The sequence below is a fragment of the Drosophila sechellia genome, chromosome 3L, assembly GCF_004382195.2.
Source record: "Drosophila sechellia strain sech25 chromosome 3L, ASM438219v1, whole genome shotgun sequence".
Lineage (NCBI taxonomy): Eukaryota > Metazoa > Arthropoda > Insecta > Diptera > Drosophilidae > Drosophila > Drosophila sechellia.
The window spans coordinates 9,482,347-9,492,888 of NC_045951.1; the positions used below are offsets into that span (position 1 = coordinate 9,482,347).

General features: G+C 48.1%; 4 protein-coding genes across 5 annotated transcripts; 3 read left to right on the top strand and 1 right to left on the bottom strand.

Annotated features, from left to right (window-relative positions):
- Positions 1 to 162: 162 nt before the first annotated feature.
- Positions 163 to 3,436, top strand: LOC6605092 (integrator complex subunit 7). Its single transcript, XM_002029897.2, has 2 exons — positions 163 to 1,752; positions 1,808 to 3,436. Exons 1-2 carry the CDS (start codon positions 283 to 285, stop codon positions 3,341 to 3,343), a joined length of 3,006 nt encoding a protein of 1,001 aa, XP_002029933.1. The 5' UTR covers positions 163 to 282; the 3' UTR covers positions 3,344 to 3,436.
- A 241-nt stretch (positions 3,437 to 3,677) lies between these two features.
- LOC6605093 (N-alpha-acetyltransferase 60) lies at positions 3,678 to 6,347 on the top strand. 2 transcript variants are annotated; one of them, XM_002029898.2, is made up of 6 exons: positions 3,680 to 4,304; positions 4,513 to 4,633; positions 4,713 to 4,877; positions 4,941 to 5,161; positions 5,231 to 5,341; positions 5,440 to 6,347. In XM_002029898.2, exons 1-6 carry the CDS (start codon positions 4,288 to 4,290, stop codon positions 5,570 to 5,572), a joined length of 768 nt encoding a protein of 255 aa, XP_002029934.1. In that variant the 5' UTR covers positions 3,680 to 4,287; the 3' UTR covers positions 5,573 to 6,347. The 2 variants fall into 2 exon arrangements, with proteins under 2 accessions (XP_032574733.1, XP_002029934.1); XM_032718842.1 differs by having other exon boundaries at positions 3,678 to 4,304; positions 4,713 to 5,161.
- A 328-nt stretch (positions 6,348 to 6,675) lies between these two features.
- Positions 6,676 to 7,955, top strand: LOC6605094 (ATP synthase subunit b, mitochondrial). The gene is made up of 3 exons (XM_002029899.2): positions 6,676 to 6,789; positions 7,006 to 7,334; positions 7,415 to 7,955. The coding sequence occupies exons 1-3, from the start codon at positions 6,762 to 6,764 to the stop codon at positions 7,787 to 7,789; spliced, it is 732 nt and encodes a 243-aa protein (XP_002029935.1). The 5' UTR covers positions 6,676 to 6,761; the 3' UTR covers positions 7,790 to 7,955.
- LOC6605095 (insulin-like growth factor-binding protein complex acid labile subunit) lies at positions 7,799 to 10,533 on the bottom strand. Its single transcript, XM_002029900.2, has 3 exons — positions 10,216 to 10,533; positions 9,606 to 10,012; positions 7,799 to 9,130 (listed from the first exon to the last, which is right to left on the bottom strand). Exons 1-3 carry the CDS (start codon positions 10,430 to 10,432, stop codon positions 8,096 to 8,098), a joined length of 1,659 nt encoding a protein of 552 aa, XP_002029936.1. The 5' UTR covers positions 10,433 to 10,533; the 3' UTR covers positions 7,799 to 8,095.
- Between the last annotated feature and the right edge of the window lie 9 nt (positions 10,534 to 10,542).

A 10,542-nucleotide genomic window follows, 5' to 3' on the forward strand; every position in this document is an offset into this window, starting at 1 on the left:
GGCTACAATTAATAATGGAATGTACATAATTTTCTAAGTTAATAGTTGTTTCTCAAATTGATTTTTATTAACGGTCGAGAATGAACTTATAGACTTTGGATTCAATCGTTTTTTTACTGTTAAGTGACCAGTTATCGCTGCAATGATACCGTAGTTTCCTAAGAACGACAAATTAGCAAGAAGAAGCATTTGCAGCCGGTTTGTTTTTGTGTCGTTTTGCTAATGAAAAACTCAATAAACACTATTTATCTGCGATAAATGTGAGTGAGGACACCTGTAACCATGGCTCACCTGACCGGCACCCGCGTCAGCACCTTCAATGAGAGCTTCCTTAACGAAAATGAGCACGACTCGAATGCGGTGCTCATGGAACTGGACAAGGGGCTGCGGAGCACCAAGCAAGGAATCCAGTGCGAGGCGGTCGTCCGCTTTCCGCGCCTCTTCGAGAAGTATCCGTTTCCCATTCTCATCAACTCGTCGTTCATCAAGCTGGCCGATTACTTTGTCAGCGGATCGAATCTACTGCGCTTCTGGGTGCTTCGTGTTTGCCAGCAGAGCGAGAATCATCTGGACAAGATCCTCAACATTGACAGCTTTGTGCGCTGTATCTTTGTGGTGATGCACTCCAACGATCCGGTGGCGCGTGCTCTCCTCCTCCGCACCTTGGGCGCCGTTTCCCGTGTGATTCCCGAGAAGCAACAGGTTCATCATGCCATTCGACGTGCTCTGGATAGCCACGATACCATCGAGGTGGAGGCTGCTATCTATGCTAGCAGCTGCTTTGCCGCCCAGTCCAGTTCCTTTGCCATCAGCATGTGCGCCAAGATTTCGGACATGATCGAATCGCTTCAGGTGCCGGTGCCAATGAAGCTGCTCCTGATTCCCGTGTTGCGACACATGCATCACGAGGCTACCACAGCCTCACTGGTCAGCAGACTGTGCATGGATCTGCTGCCAAAATATCCAGCCCAGAGCTTCGTGGTGGCCATCATAGACACGCTCACTCAATTGTCATCACGAACGCTGGTGGGAGTGCCCGGCCAGCTGGATGTTCTGCTGGATTTCATGCAGGACTTAAGAACACCCGTGCGCATACAGGTGCTGCGATCTTTCAACGAGTTGGCCGGACGCCAAAGCGTTCATGCCTGGCCCAAGCCAGCCATCAAAGCGCTCATTGATCGTTTCGAATTGTGTACCAATTCCAAGGAGCAGTTCCTCTTCCTCTCAATCCTACTGAAGCTAAGCGAGTGCCCGCTTACCTGCCAGCAGCTGCTTCGCGAGCATCGCGTAGCCCTGCTCCGTCTGTGCATCCAGTGCATTAGCAAGCTGGACGACTACACCACCGCCACTCAGGCCATGGCAGTTTTGTCGGTTCTAGTGGCATTTGGCCTTAAAAAGAAGGGCAGCGGCGAGCAGGTGGACGATATTCTTCATATGGTCAACCTGCACATGGAAGGACTGCTCCTTTGCACGGCCAAGCGGGCGGAGTGCACCCGCGATCTGCGTAGGGTGCTGACATACGGTATAAGGATCACTAAAGCCAACGCTGAATTTGGAACATCCTTCATCGGGATCGTGACCAGTACCCTGGGCGATAAGGGTGCCTATCCGCCAGCGAATGCGGAACTTATGTGCGAGGCACTGGCGGGTCTCTGTGAGCACTTTCAGCTGCGTAAGTACGCCTTTTCCACCGCAGAAGATTTGATAGGAGACGACAACGCGATGGACATCGATGAGTTGCCCCCGCCCAAGGTATCTACTGCATTAATACATCTATGCAACAATTTCTAATTGTCTCTAATCACAGGTAAATCCCATGCTAGCTCGTTTGCCGCTCATTCTGCACAAGCTGAACACCATTATCGACCAGGAGAACTGCGAAGAGCAGTTGCGCAGCGTGGAGATCCTGAGTTCTCTGGTGCTCCAAACCACCATGGGCTGTTACCTGCCGCAAAAGGTTGTTCAGTGCTTTGAGAAGTGCCTCGGTAGGCTTAACTGCTGGACGCTGTATAGGATTGCACGCACCGCTAGTCGCTATGGTCACCACTATGTGGCTGCTCACATTTATACCAAGGTCTCCCAGATTGTGATCAGCGATCATATGCACTATTTCCTGGTGGCACTGTCGCAGATCTCGCAGGCGGAGTGCATTCTTAACTATGGCTTGGAATACGCCTACATGCGGGACAATTATGCACCAAAGGTGGCACCGGATCCTTTAATGACGCTGATGAAGCGCTTGGAAACGGCTAGCAATCTATATCAGCAAGCGCTGGCTAGCCTGCGAGCCGGTTCCTCGCCCCAGCATCCGTGTACCTTTCAGTTAGAGTATTTGAAGATAAGGGCGCAATTCCTGCAGACCCTTCACCTGGCTGTGACCGTAAAGAATGCCCAGGTGATTGTGCCGCCACCGGCAATAGCTGGCAGTTTGGCCCAGAACTCGCGCGACTATCTGCAGAAGTTTGGTCATGTCACGAACCAGTTGCGCAAGCTGGTGAAGGCACTAAAGGCCTGCGAGGAAACTTACGCTAGGCTGTACAAGTCCTCATTCGATGCGGATCACGTGACGCTGGAGTTTCTGGAGGTGGCTGAATTTCAGTGCGCTCTTTTCGCCCACATCATCGAGTCGATTTGCTACGCCACACCTCCGGAACCCCCTGTATTTCTAACCACAGGCGATCACCCGGAGACACGCTACTTCGCCGCCAGTTGCCAGCGCATGGAACAGATGCAGAAAAACCTTCCACAAGAGCCGGCCAATGCCAAGACCATTAGTAACCGGCATTTGGATGTCATCATTGCGCAGATCGAGATCATAACGAAGACACCTCTCTGCCTGCCGCGCTACTTCTTCCAGATCCTGCAGTCCACACAGATCAAGCTATCGGTGAGTCCGCAGCCAAGGAGCGCCACCGAACCTGTGAATGTCCAGTCGGGCAGTAATCTGGTGATAAAGGTCGAGGGTGTCCTGCAGCACTTCAGCAAGCAGAAGAAACACTTCCGCCGCGTGGAGTCCGTTCAATTGAGCCTCACCTCACAGCTAATAACGCCGCCACCGCGATCCTCGCAAGAGCTGCCCAAGCAGGGCGCCAACGATACTGTGACCCTTAATCAGATTGTAAAGCCCCAGCGCGATTTCCTCTCCGGCAGCTTCCTGTTGCCCATCTCCAATGGCGGGCACTTCCAGGTGACGCTGGAAACATTCGTGGTAGACGAGAATGGTATTACCTGGTGCACTGGCCCCAAATCCTCGATGGTTGTGCGGGTGCTGGAGGATCCTAGCAAGCAGGGCGCTCCAGCGCCGAGCACTTCTCAGGCGGTGGGACAGACGAGGAGGTTTTGAACCATAGATGCGGGTTTTTATATGTCTTAAGGTTAAATATTTAAAAAAATATTATTAGTTTAAGCATAACATCCGAAATGAATTAAAAATGAAAATATACGTATTTGATCAAGAAATGGTGTTTTCTTCAATGTCAATTTTTTTTAATATATATCAGCGAATAAATAAATTAAATTAAAATTAAAAATAATTTTATATTTGAAAAACATGAACATTAAAATCCAATTGGAGTGTTAAATGCACTTCGAATTAGACAATGTATCGATACTATCGAAACAGGTGGGTCCACCTCCATCGCGTGGTATGTTTGAAAGGCCCAAGTGCGGTCTCACTACTGCTGATTTGTTTTCATTAATTCTTTTTGACTTGGAGAATAAATTAGGACAAATGAGGAATCATCGCGGGCCAACTGAATTGTGACCAGCGGGCAGCAGCAGCGGCATGCGACACCGACACCACCAGTGCATCAGCACCACCTGGCCAGCGTTATAAGGGATTCTCCCATCCCCCCAAAGATCCACCGATTCCACTTGAGACCCAAAAGTCCAGTTCAAAACCAAAATCAAAATCAGCGGAGCACCCGCACACCAGCGAGAACAAGTGGTTCCTACATGATCCGGCTGCCCCACTCTCCGTGCTCCAAGCTCTATGCTCCAGCTCAATGTAAATGTTAATTAAAGCCAATTGAGCGCACACCCAAAAACACGCACCAAACCGAAAACGAATACGAAATACGAATCACTCACCCGGAGGAGAAGGCTCCGTTGGTCAAGATTCCGCGCTTAACCTGTTCAGGCGGCAACGGCGGTGGCGGTGGTGCTGCAATAAATGGACATAATTGCTCTAATTGGACAGAGCAGCAGCAGCAGTGGCAGTGGGAACGGAGGAGCACGAGCACCATCAACAGCAGCAGCAGCAGCAGCAGCACCCCCCCTTGCAATAGGATGGCACAATTCACACTGTGAGTATACGTACATATAACTATTTGGTTATCAGTCGGGCTGCACACGGATTTCCTGCTTATGCGGACACCGGAGCCCCGTCAATGGGCGGCTTTTGTTTATCTATTGACGGCGATTCGGCGGTATTATGCAAGGGAACTCGATGTTTCGCCGCCTTGTGGCTTGACTAATACATGAGGATCATGAAACATTATCATACCATTGCAGCTACAACAAACACAGTGCGCCGCCCAGTAGCGAGAGTACGCGTGTGGACTGCGAACACGTACCGCTGTGCTCGATTAACGATGTGCAGCTAAGGTTCCTGGTACCCGACGACCTGACGGAGGTGAGTGAATGAAGTTCATCAGCTAATGCAGATAATCCCCCCACATTTGCATCTCCATGTGATGATCGTGTGTGTGTAGGTGCGACAGCTGTGCCAAGAATGGTTTCCAATCGACTATCCACTATCATGGTATGAGGATATTACCTCAAGCACGCGCTTCTTTGCGCTGGCAGCTGTATATAATCTGGCCATAATTGGTTTAATCGTTGCCGAAATCAAACCCTATCGAAATGTGAACAAGGAGGTAATAGCCAATATGAGTGATAGTGATGAGTTGTACACCAGGCTGAGCGGTTTTCCCATGCAGGACAAGGGCATCCTGCCGGACTCGATGGGTCGTTCCGCCGATGTCGGGTATATACTGTCGCTGGGCGTCCATCGTTCGCATCGACGCAATGGCATCGGATCGCTGCTGCTGGACGCGCTAATGAACCACCTGACGACGGCCGAGCGGCATTCGGTGAAGGCGATCTTCCTGCACACGCTGACCACCAATCAACCTGCCATATTTTTCTACGAGAAGAGAAGGTATTCAACCACCTCTGTCGTCGTGGCCTTGTTCTATTAATAGTGTGCAAACTGTTTTTGTCTTTTTAGATTTACGCTTCACTCATTCCTGCCCTACTACTACAATATACGGGGCAAGGGCAAGGACGGATTCACCTATGTGAACTACATTAACGGCGGCCATCCACCCTGGACACTATTATATCCTTTTTCAAAATATCTATACGCCCTAGGCTGTATCGCTTTTCTCTCTATGATTTCGCTGTACTTTTGGTTGCCCTCTTAACTCTCTACTGCACAGATCACATCAAGCACTACGCGTCGAAGGTGCGCCACACCAGCAGCCTGTGCGCCTGGCTGGCCGGACGAGTCCAGCAGGTGGTGCGGTGGTTCTACCACAGGCTGCTCACTCGCTTCAACTTCATCGAGTGAATCTCGACCGCAGCACACAGCACTGGCCAGTGCTTCCTAGACACACGAGCACTTTGAGGGCGATGATGAGTGTGTCCGCCGCATTATGTCATCCCGTCGAGCATAAACAGAAACACAAACATTTATATGTACTATGGCACCCAATCACCACCACAGACAGACACACCTTCATTATAAATGTTAGGCAACACCTCCGCAGAATTTTATACGGAAGCTAATAGAGAAAATGTGAGACGAGAAGGAGAAGGAGAAGATCTAGCAAAGAACAACATCAAAGGCATAAGTTGAAAGTTGTAACATAGTTCGCTAAGTGTATTATTACGTTTTAAAAGATATCTATCTGTTCACCACTGCTGTAAATAGTCGTATAATGTTTTGTTTGAATCGAGCTGTAACCGAGTGATTTGGAATTAGCCCCCCTTTCTTTTGAATGTAGCCTGTGTGTATGTTTTTCCTAAGTTTTAAGTTCCACGCACAAGACAGTCATTTAGTTTAGCGAAGTCAAACAACAAAGATGCTCATGCTTTAATGCTTAATTTATGAAATCTGCACGTAAATAGCTTTGAACTGAGAAACAAATTAATGTTAAATGGCAAGAATATCTATCCAGTTGAAGACCCAAACCAACCATTTAAATTCAAGCCCCGTTCGCTGTTTCTATAGTATTTTGTAAAAGTATTTTAATGCATATTGTTTCGCAACTAAATCTGATTACTTTAGGCACAATTTATCTAGCAAATTATAATATTTTTTAAAATAAAAACTTGTAAAGTTATGACGAGGTATTTTTTCCGTTTTAATCTTAAGCATTGTAAAATGGCTATACAATTTGGCTGTTTAATTTTTAACTTATTCTACTTAAGCTTTTTATATTCCAACTTCGACTTTTAAATATGTAAACAGTGGTTTACAATGGTTTAATACTGCCAAACACTCGATTATATATAAAATTAATATCATAAAAATAAGTTTAAAAGAAGTTGAAAATACAAATAAAAGTTATAAACATACAATTTCAAAAAAATAAATTTTTATTTTGAAAAGTTTAAATATGGGGCACACATCGCCAGTGTTGTAAAACCGGGCTGACAAGCGGTTGATCTGGCAACGCTCTCCTAACCTGTCACTATTGTGAACTGACAATTTCGGGTGAATTTAGTAGCATAAATTCGTCGCAACTGCCTGGAAAATGTTCTCGAGAGCCGCTCTTCTAACAGGTAAACCCGCAAACCGTGCCAATAGCTGCCAAGCTAATCCGTGGTCGCAAATATCGAGGTGGGCAAGTGAATCTCCGGCCGCGAATGACCGTGAAAATTGTTACGGCATTGCAAAGTCGTCGGACATCGTGGTTTATGTAATCACCACCCATTCGCAATGGATATTTTTTGCAACTAAAATGTAGCGTACAACTAAATGGTGAACTGCACTTACAGCCCAGCGCCCCTTGACCGTGGCCGCCACCCGGTCTGCAGCCGCTGCTGCCGCTCCTGGCGGAGCCATCGAGCGCCGCCAGCGCCCCGAGCATCCCGGCAAGGTCCGTCTGGGATTCCTGCCCGAGGAGTGGTTCCAGTTCTTCTACAACAAGACCGGTGTCACCGGACCCTACACCTTCGGCGTGGGTCTGATCACCTATCTCTGCTCCAAGGAGATCTACGTCATGGAGCACGAGTACTACAGCGGTCTGTCGCTCGGCATCATGGCCGTCATTGCCGTCAAGAAGCTCGGCCCGGTCATCGCCAAGTGGGCTGATGGCGAGATCGATGTGAGTATTAGCTGGATTATCATCATGGGATACATATATACCCAAAACCCAACCGCTAATTTAACTTATCTCTGCCGCAGAAAATCGAATCTGAGTGGAAGGAGGGACGCGAGGCTGAGCTGAAGGTCCTCTCCGACGCCATCGAGGCCGAGAAGAAGGAGCAGTGGCGCGCCGACGGTGCCCTGCTGCTGATGGAGGCCAAGAAGGAGAACATTGCATTGCAGCTGGAGGCCGCGTTCCGTGAGCGCGCCATGAATGTGTACTCGGAGGTGAAGCGCCGTCTCGACTACCAGGTGGAGTGCCGCCACGTCGAGCGTCGCCTTAGCCAGAAGCACATGGTCAACTGGATCACCACCAACGTGCTGGCCAGCATCTCGCCCCAGCAGGAGAAGGAGACTCTCAACAAGTGCATCGCCGATCTGAGCGCTCTGGCCCTGCGCGTCAAGTCTGCCTAAACGATTCGAGTTTTAGTTGTTTATTTGTAAATTAAAACCCATTCGAGACACCGGAACCATGAATATGCCCGAAAGATGATAAATCGATCCAATATATCTTCAAAATGTCCGTGTCTGAAAAGATCTTTTGTGCAATTTGGTGTTATATTTAAAGTGTTCGTATTTAAATTTAAGAGCGTTTTGCTGGCATATCCTAGGGCAAACAAAGTGGTATCTTTTAGGGTTTTCCCACTTTGGCACGGTTTTATTTAGTCTAGGTAAATAGTTTTGATTAAGACTACGAGTAAATGGTAGCAAACATAACTATCAGTCTTGAGCTGCACTGGCATCGTCGTCGAAAGCATCCGCCTCCACCTGCTCCCCCTGGAAATCGCCCAAAATTCCCAGGCGGCGTACCGCCTGCAAATTCTGGATGCAGTAGTCCACATTGGTCACTATGCACAGGGGTCGTTCGCCCTTGTAGTAGCCCGTGTTATCGCGCAGATATACCACATCTCTGGTGGCCAGCCAGCGTTGGAGCTTCACGAAGCAAGGACACTGCCAGGGATTACCCTCGATAGACACGCGTTTAAGGTTCGGGAAGCTCACATTCACCTTGGACAGAAAGGTAAGGCGATTGTTGTCCACTAGGATCTCCTGCACGCTACTCAGGCTCTCCAGCACATCGAGGTTGATCTCCTCCAGCAGATTGTGACCCAAGTGGAGCTTCTGAAGACGCCGCATGGGTGCAAACATGCGCACGTCCAAGGATTTCAGTTCGTTGTGACCCAGTTTTAGGTATTCCAAAAATGGCAACGATGAGAAAGCCAGTGGATGCAGATGCTTCATACGATTGCCATTCAGGTTGAGCCTTCGCATGCGCGGCAAGGTGTTGCCTCCAAAGATCTGTTCCTCCAGGAATTCCAGGTTATTGTACGACAGATCCAAGGTGTCCAGGCTCAGCAGGGCGGCAAAGGTGGCCGGCTTGATTTCCAATATAGCATTGTACTGCAGAAACAGCTTCCTTAGTGAGCCCAAGCCCACAAAGTGACCGGGACTGAGGCTGGCGATGCTGTTCCTGGACACATCCAGCATCTGCAGTCTGGCCAGCACTCGGAACTGGTTGTCGAACAGCAGGCGGATGCGATTGCCGGACAAATCCAGCTGCTGCAGATGCAACACAAAGTTCTGAACAGCTCCAAACACATTTGGACGCAGTGCATCGAGGGTGTTTTGGGAAAGGTTCAACCTTCGCAGCTGGGCGAGCGGCTGAAAGGTTTCCAGGCCAATGGAGCTCAATCTATTCCCGCTGAGCTGCAGCTCCAGCAGACCATGGAGTCCACGAAAGGCATTCACGTCCAACTGACAGGAAGAAAAATTGAAAATTTCTTATTATCAACTCATAGAAAGTTTACATTTTTTTTCTCAGTTTAAAAATCATTAAACTTTGTTTACAAAACAATTTCCGCCGTGTGAGAAAAGAGGTTGGCAAATATTTTGATCAGCTTTAAAATTAGAATCGATTTTCTCATTGCCTTTTAAATGCTACTGTTTTCAAATATGACTTTTAAATTTTAAATTTTATAACCCATATGCAACTGTCATTTTACAACTCGATCAAAATGCCACAGATCACCATGACCAATTTAACAAATTGATATGCCAATCCAACTAAGTACACATTAACATTATTAAAGTTCGATGCGGTCAAATGGAAAGTTCAAAATGAAGCTGAGCTGATCAAAAGATGCCGATGGCTTCCATATATAGAAGATTATATTATCAATGCTAATTCAAGTTTTGAATTACTTAATTCCTTAGTAAGGGTTCTACTCACCTGCGTCAGTTGATTGTCATTCAAAATCAACTCCTGCAACTGTGGACAAACTCCGAAAGTGGCATTCACCAATCGATTGTGCCCCAATTCCAGTCGATTTAGCAGTGGCATGTGCGGCAGATCGCATTGCTTGAGTGCATTGTGCGAAAAATTCGCATAAATCAATTTTCTCAGATTGCCAAAAAAGTCGCGATCCAGAAGCTCCATTTGATTGTGACTAAAATCGATCCGCTGGAGCGCTGACTCAGGCGCAAAGTGATTTCCCCGGATGTCAACGAGACCGCAGCCACTGAGATTCAGTTGCCGCAGATTGGGCAGAATGGAAAAGCCGCTGGTATGCACATTTATCGGAGCCGCTCCAGTCAGATCCAGGTCTAGTAAGTTGGCCAAGTGATCGGCATTTTCGCCTAAAATGGTTTATTAGTAAAGGAAGTCCATGATATGGAAAATCCAAACTGGTTTGGCTTTCATGGAAGCAACTATTTATAGGAATAGCAATTATGTTGCGCTTTGTGAAGATGAAGAGCTTAAGTTATGTTCCATTATTGCTTCATCATTAATTATCCCGACTAAACCCTTAGTGAAACCTAGCCCTCTTTTCCGACCTCACCTGATCCCACCTCCAGTTCCGTTTGCACATTCCGTATGGATAGAGTATGCCAGTTTTCGGCGCCCAGGTCCACCAGATCCTGCAGCGAGGCGACTTCGTTGCACTGGAAGTTGCGCCAGCCGATGGGCTGGCAGAGATCGGCGCCATGCAGGATGGGGAATCCCACGCAGAGAAGGCACAGCAAAAGCGACAGAACCCAGTTGGCAGTTGGCGACATTCCTGCTCCAGAGTTCGTTCTCAACTGAGGATCCGCGAACAGCCGCAGAATGCGAATGGAAATGCAAATCCAGTTTGGATGGAGGTGGAGGCGGAGGTAGTGGGCTCCAA

Bases quoted from the DNA above. Each gene is read 5' to 3' on its own strand.
- LOC6605094 (XM_002029899.2), top strand. From the start codon at position 6,762: ATGTTCTCGAGAGCCGCTCTTCTAACAG. The intron at 6,790-7,005 runs GTAAACCCGCAA...CTGCACTTACAG, and splicing joins GAGAGCCGCTCTTCTAACAG to CCCAGCGCCCCTTGACCGTG. The intron at 7,335-7,414 runs GTGAGTATTAGC...TCTCTGCCGCAG, and splicing joins GGGCTGATGGCGAGATCGAT to AAAATCGAATCTGAGTGGAA.
- LOC6605093 (XM_032718842.1), top strand. The intron at 4,634-4,712 runs GTGAGTGAATGA...GTGTGTGTGTAG, and splicing joins TACCCGACGACCTGACGGAG to GTGCGACAGCTGTGCCAAGA. The intron at 5,162-5,230 runs GTATTCAACCAC...TTGTCTTTTTAG, and splicing joins TTTTTCTACGAGAAGAGAAG to ATTTACGCTTCACTCATTCC.
- LOC6605092 (XM_002029897.2), top strand. From the start codon at position 283: ATGGCTCACCTGACCGGCACCCGCGTCAGCACCTTCAATGAGAGCTTC. The intron at 1,753-1,807 runs GTATCTACTGCA...CTCTAATCACAG, and splicing joins ATGAGTTGCCCCCGCCCAAG to GTAAATCCCATGCTAGCTCG.
- LOC6605095 (XM_002029900.2), bottom strand. From the start codon at position 10,432: ATGTCGCCAACTGCCAACTGGGTTCTGTCGCTTTTGCTGTGCCTTCTC. The intron at 10,013-10,215 runs GTGAGGTCGGAA...AAACCATTTTAG, and splicing joins GGAACTGGAGGTGGGATCAG to GCGAAAATGCCGATCACTTG. The intron at 9,131-9,605 runs GTGAGTAGAACC...TCTTCCTGTCAG, and splicing joins ATGACAATCAACTGACGCAG to TTGGACGTGAATGCCTTTCG.